The following is a 12,538-nucleotide window of genomic DNA, read 5'->3' on the forward strand; positions in this document are numbered from 1 at the left end:
TTTCCAGTGAAAAAAGCAAAAATTCCAGGTGAACCTGAAGATTGGAGATTTGTGCAGGATCTTCAAGCAGTAAATGATGCAATAATACCAAGAGCTTCAAATGTCCCAAATCCATACACTATCCTAGCACAAATCCCACCAGGAAGCCGGTGGTTTTCAGTTGTAGATTTGGCCAATGCATTTTTTAGCATTCCTGTTCACCCTGACAGCCAGTACTGGTTTTCTTTTTCATTTAAGGGGAAGGCATATACTTTCACAAGATTATGTCAGGGTAGGGCTGGGCAATATTGCTGAAAACTGTATCACGATATCAGTGTTTCATATCGGTCAATATTGATAATTATTGATATTTTTACGACCCATTTAAAATAAGGACCAGGAGAAAAATATATTACATTTAAACATTTTTTTTAACTTAACCTTCCTCTGATCATAGTCTCCTCAGTTATTAAGACAGAAATGTCAATAACCATGATAATTAAAATGTAAACATAAGTCTAAAGTCACAATGAACACTTTTAACATTTCATTTCAAGAGAACAATTATCTCTTAACATTTAAGGTGCAAAATGAAAGAAAATGTAAGAAATGCTTAATATAGTGTAATAAAATAAGTGCATTTTCTGCTTTTGAAGAGGAATTCAGCAGACCAGCATGAGACAACGACATGGCGCAACCAAACGTGATACTGTTACATGATTGACGTGAGTGTATCTCTCCTTACGTTCCTAGGTTACGCAACTGTCACGGGCAACCGGAAGCTTACCAGAAGACTAGCAGTTAGCACTTGTAGTGTGGACGGTAAATCCAAACGTGGAAATGGCGCGAACAGGCAGAATAACCACCCGAGTCATTGTCAAGAACTCTCTCACGCCGAGAGCAAGAGTTTACACAATTATACCCGCTGTTGCGGGAGAGAAGTTGATTTTACGGCAGCTGTTTACGGGAGTGTAGTTCAGTGCAGGCAATGCTTTGTGGGTAATGCAGTCCAATGTGCGTGAACGCGGAAATGTGAGATGAGCTGGAATATAGAGCCTGAACCTGTTTTCGGTTTGATTTAAGTACAGAATCCACCCGGAAGTTTGTAATATCGCCTGACAACGCAGAAAATAAAAGAATGGACATGCATCAACTCGTTTGTCTTTCCCATCACCGCATGGGCATGAATTAATGGGCTGTTGCGCTGCCATGAGAAACGACAAAATAAATCGGAGAAGCTAAGACCACGTTCTAGCAACACACACTCAATCAGGAATTGTACCCAAAATCATAAGATCCGGCGAAGCGTCGGAAACGGCATGGGCAGACCCTAATGACTGAGCATTGTGAAGCACTATCTTGTCTCCTTTTATACTTCCTGAATCGCGACCGTACTACTTCAGGGTCCTAGTGCCGGTCGCGGAGCGAGTGCGCATGACAGCAACCAAACTAGCTTCGCGACCTCTGTTTTCTTCCGACAAAGAATAAAAATTATCTAACGTTTCATCGAACACATTTTTTATTGATATCGATCATGTGACTATCGCGGTACATATCGTTATCGTTTTATCGCCCAGCCCTATGTCAGGGATATTTAGAATCACCAACAATTTACAATGAAGCATTAAGAAAAAGCCTGGAGTCACTGACCCTGTCTCCAGGGTCAAGCCTTTTACAATACATTGATAATTGTTTGATAGCAGCGCCTTCTAAAGAGCAATGTGAAAAGGACACCATAGGCTTACTTTGTCATCTAGCAAAAAAAGGCCACAAGGCAAGCCTATCTAAATTATAGTTTGTACAACAGCAGGTAAAATTCTTGGGGCATCTGATATCAAAACAAGGTCAAACTTTAGGTCCAAACAGAGTGAAAGTAATTCAAGAAATTCCAAAAACAAAAAGCAACTTATGTAATTTTTGGGCATGTGTTTATATTGCAGAACTTTCATTCCTAACTATGCAATCCTCTAGGCTCACTTGAGTGAGAGAGCTCATGGGAAGGGCCTACAGGCCCACAGTGCACTTTGTTGGACTCAAGAGGCAGACAAGGCATTTACTAATTTGAAATTGGCACTACAAACCACACCTACTTTGGGGATCCTCAATCTATATAAACCTTTTATACAGACAGTGGATAAAAAGCGAGGTTGCATGACATCTGTGCTATTGCAAGAACATGGGAGTAAACCTAGGCCGGTGGCCTATTTTTCTGCAAAACTAGATCCTGTAGTAGCAGGGTTGTCAATGTGTTTAAGAGCCATTGCAGCCGCTAAAAAAAGCTGTAACAGCCTCTAAGGATATATTAGGGTACAGTGAATTAACTTTATTGGTTCCACATGCAGTTTCACTACTTCTCCTCGAACAAAAAACGGCACACGTCAGCACGATGGTTGAGGTATAATACAATTTTATTGGAAATGCCAAATGTTACAGTAAAGAGATGCACTGTGCTAAATCCTGCTACTCTTCTTCCTACAGAAGGTGATGGTGAACCACATGACTGTTTAGCTGTAACTAATGAAATTTGCAGCCCAAGACCTGATTTACAAGATATTCCTTTGCAAAATGCAGAAATGAAAGTGTTTGTAGATTGATCAGCATTTAGGAACAAACAAACATGCCAAAATTGTGTAGGGTATGCTGTGGTAACTGCACATGGTATATTGAAATCAGAGCCACTTCCTAAACATCTATCTGCACAAGCAGCAGAGCTCATTGCTTTAACAGAGGCATATAAACTTGCTGAGGATAAAACAGTCAATATATATATATACTGACAGTCAGTTCGCTTTTGGGGTAACCCAAGATTTTGCAACACTGTGGAAGCACAGGGGGTTTCTTACATCATCAGGAAAGCCCATAGCACATCACAGCCTGATTTCTGACCTCCTAAAGGCAATCATTTTACCTAAATAGATTGCTGTTTGTAAATACGCAGCTCACCCAAAGAAAAATGACCCAATTTCACAAGGAAACACAAAAGCAGATGGAGCAGCAAAGGCAGCGGCATCAAGACCAGCTAACCACAATGTTAAGATGTGCATGACTAAATTTTCTATTCCAACAGCTGATTTACAGGATTTGCAGACACAAAGGCTGATGGAAAAGTGAGGAATGAGGTATGGTGTGGCCCCAATAACAAACCTTGTTTACCAAAACCAAAATTCAAAAGGGGGACTGGCTAATAGTATATCTCTGTGTTGGTATACTAGAGGCTTTACAAATTACTGCCAAAAATACCGTGAAAAATGTGTAATTTGTGCTACTTAACATAGGGAGATGAATTAAGGTCAGTCAAACTACAAAGGCCTTTTGAACATTTTTCATAGAGATAACACCAAGTGAGGGGAAAAAATATTGTTTGGTATTAGTCGATATGTTTTCTAAATGGGTGGAAGCTTTCCCTACATACAAACAAGATGCTAGTGCAGTAGCAAAAGCATTGCTATCTGAGATTATCCTGCGCTGGAGATGCCTGAAAAAATAAGTAGCAACAATGGCACACCCTTTGTAAACCAAGCCCTCCACTAAGTAGGAGAACGTCTGGGAATAGAAGACAACATTGTGCATGCCACCCAGCTAGTGGGGGTGCAGTAGAAAGAGAAAATGTCACATTATAGAACAAACTTGCAAAATGTTGTGATGAAATGGGAATATCGTGGACCAAACTTAAGCCCTTTTGAGATTTTGTTTGGAAGACCAACCAATACTGGAATTGGACCAAAACCTATCGCTAGAAATCTAACCATTGTGAAGGTCATTGTGAAGATGAAGGTCATTGTGAAGATGAAATGTGTTATTGTGCAAAACTCTCTGCTGATTTATCTCAAGTACAGGCGTAAGTGAAGGAGGCCTTGCCACAACCAGCAGAGGGAATCCTGCATAACCTGAAGCCAGGGGACTGGGTAGTGGTAAAGGAGTTCAGGAGAAAGAGCTGAAGAGCTAGAAGGTTGCTGGGACCATTCCAGATGCTCCTTGTGACGCAGACAGCAGTTAAGGTAGCGGAAAGAGCGACACGGATACACGCCAGCCACTGTAAGCGCGTCCCAGAACCAGAGAATTTAAAGAGAGAGCACGTAGAGGTCAACAAGGGTAAGCAGTGAAGTACTAGTAACCTCTCCTGTAAACCCCAAGAGACCTTCACCTGCACACCAAATTGCATGGGAAGAACCAACTAGAGTGACAGGAACAACGCAGAACCACAACTTTCCACTCAAATTCATCACAACAACAAGTACACTACATTTAAGGATAACACGTGAGAAAATTGTAAGGTGTCAAAGTATCAGTAGCAGAGTAACAGAGTAACATATGATGACATGTAAAAGTAGCAGCAACTAGAGTTAAAAGTAAGTGTTGTAACTACTGACAGAATAGAAGACTGTTTTAGAGGACAGAAAATACTAGTGACTGAGATTATTCACACTACAGACATTGAATTAGCTGGACTGGACCCTTGGTTAAAAATGAGAAATCGGCACCAACAACACCCCAAAGTAATCTGGGTAATATTAGAAATAATACTAGCAATTGTTACCCTGATGTGCCTGCTCATTGAGAAACGGCCATGGTAAAGTCTATTTAACAAACTCAAGCCACATGCATTTAACTTGAATAAAGAGAGGAGACAGCATGATAAAAAGGCATAACGCTAATCTTAAGAGATGTGCTGGAATTTGGGGATGTGCTCTATCATTAGACATTGCTGATAATATGACAGATATACACAATGGCTCGTGTTGGATATTTCATGCCATGTCTTTGAGCTGGGTAGCACTGCCCCTTAAAAATGTCACAGCAGCAGAAGCAAATGCAGACAACACGTCTTGTATCATACCCATAACCACCATGGCCATCTGACAGATATCTGCATACTTCTGTTGGGAACTTTTTCAGAGACCAGGAGACGTTGGGATATCATTCAAGCAGAAGTTACTCTTTATTGAGAACTCGCCAAGCGTCGCTGTAGTCATCCAAGTCTGACCGAAAAAACTTAGCTCTGGAGAGTTTATACTTTACAAGAGGGAGGGATACAAAGAGGTGGAGACAATCTAAACAAAGCATAGTCTAGTACAGGAGTCAGCCTGGTAACGGAAGTTCCCCAGCCCTGATCTCATCAGCATAACAGTGGCTTTCAAATGCATAGGTGCTAATCTAATCAGCCCGACAGTAACACCCAAACCTTTACATTCTCAAAGAGACAAAAGGCATAGCCTGGTCTTAAAATTAGCATTCACATTGACTTTGGGACCCTACCCAGTGGCCAGGAAGTACATAAAGACAAAAGGTTAATGTCTCTGACACCTGGGGTACAAGACTTGATCTTAGAATGTAACCAACTTTACCTTAAAATGTAAAACCCAATGTACATAACTTGTTCAGTTTATATACTATTACGTTGGAAGCTAGATTTTACATTTTATAAATTTGTAATCCTACACTACAAACAAACAGGGAAGCCAAATTCAGCAGTCCCTGGGTGTAATTATCCCACTTATCTATGGTTTGATGCCCTAGGGAGTTATTGCACCCCAATGGCTGTTAAGAAATATAACAATATTTACGCAATTATGGGGAGGCTGGGGTTATTGGCTGGTTTATAGTGTTCTACTAATTGGGATTATAATCTTGTTAGGCCTCTGTATAACACCCTGTATTTGCAGATGTATACAGGAACTAGTTCTGAACAAAGTAAAAGATTAATTAAGATTAATGTTAAGACAGACTGACAACATAAATCAGAAAACGGACGCAACGGACTGGGACAACTTGACTTCTGACAGAGTGTAAAATTCCGGTGACTATTGTTTTGAATGTAATTTGGATCCTGATGTAGAAGAAGACATAATGACATTTTTTAGAGGAATATAAATCATGTATATTTAAGTAGGTTGCAAAATAAAAAAAAAAATGCTTTTGTGTCAGGGGTCTTTCCCCATAAAAACAGCTGTAGGTCCCCTGTGTGCATTAGAGTGCTAATGATGTTGTTAAAAACCCAGGTTGGAGAGACAATATCTGATGAAAATTACCTAATGAATGGCTTTATTAGTATTGTTTTAAACTGTAGAATTAAAATGTTTAGGTTGTCATAGAATGACAAAAGGGGGAAATTGTAATAGAAAAGTCACATTTAAATTATGTATTAATGATTGTGCCACGCACACTATAGAAGTTTTAAACTTGTTTGCCTAGAAACACAAGGCCGAGGACAGAACAGAAACAACTTGATTGTAGTTCTTCCTGAATAAATGATAAGGTATGGACATCTGGTCTGGGTCAGATAAAGAGTCATGACTTTGAAGGTAGGAACTTTATGTACGGGGCATTAATTATGTTAACAGAGATGTTTGTGTATAAAATAGGTCAGCTGGGAGAAAAAGATCACCTTTCTCCATGCTGCAACTGTTTGCTGTATGAGACTGGTCCTTCTGCATAAGATTAAAATAAAACTTTGTTACTTTGCTCTTACCCACTGTATGGATTACTTGTCCTTATAATATTTTTAGAATTTCCACCACAACATCTTCTCTCGCTTCCGCGGAGATGGAAATAAGCCTCCAAGCACTTGACATTAGACGGCAGGTTCCGTCGGGTGGCCGGGGGCCGGAGCATCAACGACGCTCTCTCCCTTTTCTTAGCAATCTCTTGCAACAAAGCAGACGGCTTGTGCTATTGGCCATTTTATGGCTGCTATGGTTTCCGCGGCGAGGCACTTGTGGCTGAATCTCAGGGGCATCAAGGATGAGGATCGTGCATTCCTCCTTGATGCCCCCATCTCGCCTTCCAGGCCTGTTTGGCAATGTCGTTAAGTCGGTCGCCACTAGGTTCATGAGGCAAAGTTTTATAAACAAGCCTTCGGGAAAATTCCTATCCCGCCGTGCTTAAGAGTTGGGACTGTCGGCCACCCAGTCTCGACCGGGTCTGACTCTTGCGAGGCGTGAAGCACACAAGGAGAGTGTTTTTGAGCCAGACACTTCCTCGTAAAGATTGGGGTGCGGCGCGCTTCGCAATCCGCCTCAAGAGGTCGGACTGGCATACTGTCTTCTTTACAAAAAAGTCCTGAGGCTCATGTGCCCAGACAGAGAGTCAGGCTACTACAGCCAGTATTTCTTGGTTCCCAAGAGGAACGGGGGGCTGCGTCCAATTTTTAGATTTTCGCGGGCTGAACCGCTATCTAAAAATAAATAAATACAGCTTCAAAATGTTGACTGTCAAAGTGATTGTTCTCAAATCCTACCAAGCGATTGATTTGTGACAATCGATGTGAAGGACGCTTACTTTCATATAGAAATATTGCTACAACATAATATTGCCGCCTTCGCTTTCGGGGGCGAAGCTTACCAGTATCAGGTCGTTCCATTTGGTCTAGCTCTCTCACCCGCACGACTGAGAGGAAAACATCAGAGGACAACATATATGGGTGTCACATGGGATTTGGTCTTAAGGCGGGCACAGCTGTCTCCCGCTCGTGTTGAATCCATTCTCAACACCCTCAAGGAAATCAAGCTAGACCAGAAAGTAACTGTTCATCACTTTCAGAGATCTTAGCTCTTATGGCAGCTGCATCCACGGTGATACCTTTGGGCCTTCTGCACATGAGAGCATCTCAGTTGTGGCTAAGAACCAGGCTCTGTTTCTGGCCCCAAATCACTTTCTCCAGCAGCTGAGGCTACCATGTCCTAGTGCGGGTGAACAACACTACGGTAGTCTCATATATTAATCGCCAGGACGGACTGCGCTCGCGCCGCTTGAATAAGCTAGAGCACCAGGTTCTGCTGTGGGCACAAGACAAGTTCCTGTCTCTCAGGGCGATTTACATTCCAGGGCATATGAATGTGGGAGCAGATGTGCTCTCCAGTCAAGCTCACACACGGGGAATGGAAACCCCACCTCGTAGTAGTCAGTCAATCTGGGAGAGATTTCAGGTAGTAGAGGTGGACCTCTTTGCCTTGCAAGAAACAGCAAATGTCTACGGAAGCAGTTGTGGAATTCATTGGGAAACTGGCAGGTGATACTGTAAAGAAAAAGACTCTTAGAACATTTCCCAACCAGAAGCTGTGGGTGGATAAAACCATCTGCGACGCTCTGAGATCTTGCATTGCTGCCTACAACACAGGACTTGCGTCGGGGGACATGAAACCATACAAGGCTGCGTCATACAACGTCCGGAAGGCGGTGAAAGAGGCGAAGCATTTATTATTCTCAGAGCCTGCGCAGACCAGCTAGTACCTGTGTTCACTGAGATATTCAACACCTCTTTATCTCAGTCAGTGATCCCCACATGCTTCAAAGAGTCCATCATTGTTCCGGTTCCAAAGAAACCTCAACCTGCTTCACTTAATGACTATCGCCCTGTAGCCCTCACCTCAGTAGTGATGAAGTGCTTTGAGCGCCTGGTCAAGGACCTTATTATTTCTTCACTACCAGACACACCGGTCCCACTACAGTTCGCTTACCGTCCAAATCGTTCCACAGACAATGCCATCTCTCATCTATTTCACAAATCACTTACTCACTTGGAGACTAGAAGGGGGAATTATGGTAAAATGCTCTTCATCGACTACAGCTCTGCATTTAATACCATAATTCCCTCCACACTCACCACCAAGATGGAGCACCTGGGACTTAGCTCATCTGTGTGTCAGTGGATCTCCAACTTCCTAACTGGCAGACCACAGGCAGTAAGGATGGGCGGACATGTCTCAGCCCCCATCACTCTCAGCACTGGAGCCCCCAGGGGTGTGTTCTGAGCCCCCTGCTGTACTCTTTGCACACATATGACTGGGTGGCCACTACCAGCTCCACCACCATCAAGTTTGCTGACGACACTGTCGTGGTGGGCCTGATCTCTGATAACAACGAGACGGCCTACCTGAAGGAGATTAGGAATCTGGAGAACTAGTGCCAGGGGAACAACCTACTTCTAAACGTCAGTAAGACAAATGAGTTGATAGTGGACTTCAGCACTAAGCAGGAGAGGAACTAGCAGACCCCCGTCATCAACGAGAGCCCAGTAGGGAGAGTGGACAGCTTCAAATACCTCGGTGTTCACATCACGCAGGACCTGTCATGGTCCTGTCACATCAACACCGTGGTGAAAAAGCCCCAACAGCGTCTCTACCACCTCAGATGCTTGAGAGACTTCCGACTGCCCTCCGAGGTGCTCAGGAACTTTTACTCCTGCACCATAGAGAGCATCCTAATGAGAAACATCTCAACCTGGTTTGGGAACAGCACCATGCAGGACAGACGAGCTCTACAGAGGGTTGTGCGATCAGCTGAGCGCACCATCTGCACAGAGCTCCCTGACCTGCACTCAATCTACAGCAGGCGGTGCTGGACCAAGGCCAGGAAGATTGTGAAGGACCTCAGCCATCCCAACAATGGACTGTTCTCTCTGTTGAGGTCAGGAAAGCGATTCCACTCCCTGAAGGCCAACACAAAGAGACTGAGGAGAAGCTTCTTCCCGCAGGCAATACGGTCTCCCAATCACACCACCACACAGTACTGACCCACACATATGGTTTTTACACACACACTGGACATTCTGGACAATCGTTTACACTAGTTCCACTGCACAACTACACTTTGTGGTCATCAAATCACTCTGTCACAAGTCACTTTAAATAATTTTTTTAACACTTTTAAGCATACTTTAAATATGTGGATTGCACAACCCTGGACATTACCATTCTTTTATTACCATTTATTCTAACTCCATTCCACATAAAATTACATAAATTTACACTCCTACTCGTACAGCTGCTCTTATTGTTCTATATTTCTTCATATATTCTTTATATATTTTCTATATTGTGTATTTTTGTTGTACAGTTATTTTATTTTTTAACTTTAATTTTTATATTTTATTTTATTCGTTCCTAGTTAAATTTACCCTTTATTTTAATTTTCATATTTATTTCCTATTCATATTCATAGTCTTCTATTTTTACGTCACGAGCAGTTGTCTAAGCATTTCACTGCATATCGTACTGTGTATGACTGTGTATGACTGTGTATGTGACAAATAAAATTTGAATTTTGAATTGTTTCAGTGCTAGAGTTTCTGCAGAAAAAGTTGTCCTCGGGCTTGTGCCCTAGTACTCTCAAAACGTACATAGCTGCTATTTTAGCCTGACACATTCTGATTGATGGGGTTTCCTTGGGAAAGCACTCTTTAGTTGCCCGTTTCATTCGTGGAGCTAAACGGTTGAGGCCACCCACTAGAGCCACTGTCCCTTCGTGGGATTTATCCATCGTGCTCGAAGGTCTAATTGACACCCCTTTCGAACCACTAGAGTCAGCGCCTCAGGTTTCTGACCCTTAAGATGGTTTTTCTATGGCCATTACCTCTTTGAAGAGAATTCGAGATCTGCACGCCTTGTCAGTCTCACCATCCTGCCCAGACTTTGCCCCTGGGCTAGTCAAGGCCATTTTGCATCCTCACCTGAACTATCTTCTGAAAGTTCCATTCTCAACCATGCACCCTGTTGTTTCTGAATCTTTCTGTCCTCCTCCTTTTACAGCCCCAGAGCAGGAGAGACTTCGCGTACTGTGTCCAGTTTGTTCTCTCCAAATTTACGTCCACCGCACCAGCCAGTGCCGTAAGTCAGACCTTGTCACACTGGGTGAGAGATGCTATTGCCCTCTCCTATGAGACATGTGGGCTCACTTCGCCTCTAGAAATTAGGGCTCATTCAACCAGGGAGATCGCCTCATCTATTGCGCTGGCAGGAGGTATTCGCCTGCAGCAAGTGTGTGACGCGGCAGGTCGGTCCTCTCCGCACATACTTGTTGGATTTTATAGTCTGGATTAGACTATAAAATGCTACTCCGGGCTCACGGGTCCTTGAGTCAGCCTCCCAGAGATAGCTTTGAGAAGCTCCTCGGCCTTTGTGCACACACGCTACACAACCTTGGGGTCCAGACACTTGCTTCCTCGAAGGCGTTGGTATTCTCGTTCCCATAGCGTTTTCACGCAAGCATCGAGTGTAGCCTTTGAAAGGAAACGTCTCGGGTTACTTTGCTGTAACCCTGTTCCCTGAAAAGGCGGGAACAAGATGCTGCGCTCCAATGCCGCACTGCCTGCGTGACCAAACATCCCTTCAGACAAAATCGATCTGAGGAATCTTTCCGGTTTACTCATATTTATAACCTGCAGGTGCGTCTCATCAGATGACGTCACCTGACCGAGGTTATATATATATATATATATATATATATATATATATATATATATATATATTTTTTTTTTTTGTCTGTTTGTTGGCTGTTTCTTACTCATTGTAAAGTGTCCTTGAGCTCTGGAAAGGCGCTATTTGGTGTGTTTTGATTTGGCAGTGATCCAGACCTCCTCTGTCCTCTGGACCTGTCTAACTCGTCCTGGAGTCCTGCTTCTGGTTGGAGATCTCATCACATGGATGCACCGTGTGGTCTGCCTGGGATGTGTGTGGTGACTGGGGTTGGCTCCACTTTTCCATGAAGGTGGTCCTGTCCTCGACTGATGCAGACAGTTGTTCTCTGAGGACCTGTGACTTCAGTCGCTCAACAGTTCAGGACTGGAATTGCTTACAGTCTACCTGAGCCTCAAAGAACAAACTGGACTTTAATCTTACACATCTCCTCTTATACTGAACTTCCAGTCCCGCATAATATTATGCACATCAATTCCTGCTATCTGTTTTCACCCAGATAAAGATGGGTTTCCTGTTGAATCTGGTTCCTCTCAAGGTTTCTTCCTATTACCATCTCAGGGAGTTATTCCTTGCCACTGTCGCCCTCGTCCTCGGCTTGCTCATCAGGGACAATCATATAATTTTGATTCATACACATTCACAATTTATACAAACTTAACTCCTTTGATTGTGTAAAGCTGCTTTGTGACAATGTAAATTATTACAAGCGCTTTACAAATAAAATTGAATTAATACACACATGCTTCACAACCGGCAACACGAAAAGATGTTTCCATAGCGTTTTCATGCAGCATCTCGTTCCCACCTTTTCAGGTAACGGGGTTACAGCAAAATAACCCGAGACGATCTGTAGTGTGTGTGTGTGTGTGTGTGTGTGTGCTCTCAAAACAAATCCCAAAACAGAAGCACACCCTCCACGTTATCAGCGATGGGTCCAGCAGTGACGGCATCATCATAGTCCTCTGGTGGCTTAACTCTTCCTGTATCACCTAAATGAAATAAAAGCAGAGGCTCTGTACAAACAGCTCCATCACATTCTGACCTCATGGTTTAATGTCAAGTCACTCAATTTATCTGATCAGTTAACAACTGCACCCACTTATGAAGTCACTGGTGTCGATGACATCATCATAATACTGAGCCTTTTCTCCAATCCCAGACTTTACTGGAAAAAGAAGAGTTTGTGTGTTTGGGCTTTTAAACACATTTATACATATTATATATTTATCAATAAAATCCTCATCCAAAGAAGCTTTGATAAATGTGATAAGAGGGATTTCAGAAGCTTAAAGTAAAATAAGGTTGATTGTGAGATCTCATATGTCAGCATTAAAACACTGGAGTTACTGTAATTCTTCTATACA

General features: G+C 42.8%; 1 protein-coding gene across 1 annotated transcript in view; it reads right to left on the reverse strand.

Moving 5' to 3' along the window:
- LOC128533933 (scavenger receptor cysteine-rich type 1 protein M130-like) overlaps nt 1–12,538 on the reverse strand; it is a 48,765-nt gene that overhangs the window by 22,976 nt on the left and 13,251 nt on the right. Inside the window, exons 13-14 of the mRNA XM_053508168.1 lie at nt 12,274–12,339; nt 12,086–12,163 (exon numbers count right to left, since the gene is read on the reverse strand). Coding sequence (XP_053364143.1) covers nt 12,086–12,163; nt 12,274–12,339 — 144 coding nt within the window. The remainder of the gene's footprint in view (nt 1–12,085; nt 12,164–12,273; nt 12,340–12,538) is intronic.

The sequence above is a fragment of the Clarias gariepinus genome, chromosome 12 (genome assembly GCF_024256425.1).
Source record: "Clarias gariepinus isolate MV-2021 ecotype Netherlands chromosome 12, CGAR_prim_01v2, whole genome shotgun sequence".
NCBI lineage: Eukaryota > Metazoa > Chordata > Actinopteri > Siluriformes > Clariidae > Clarias > Clarias gariepinus.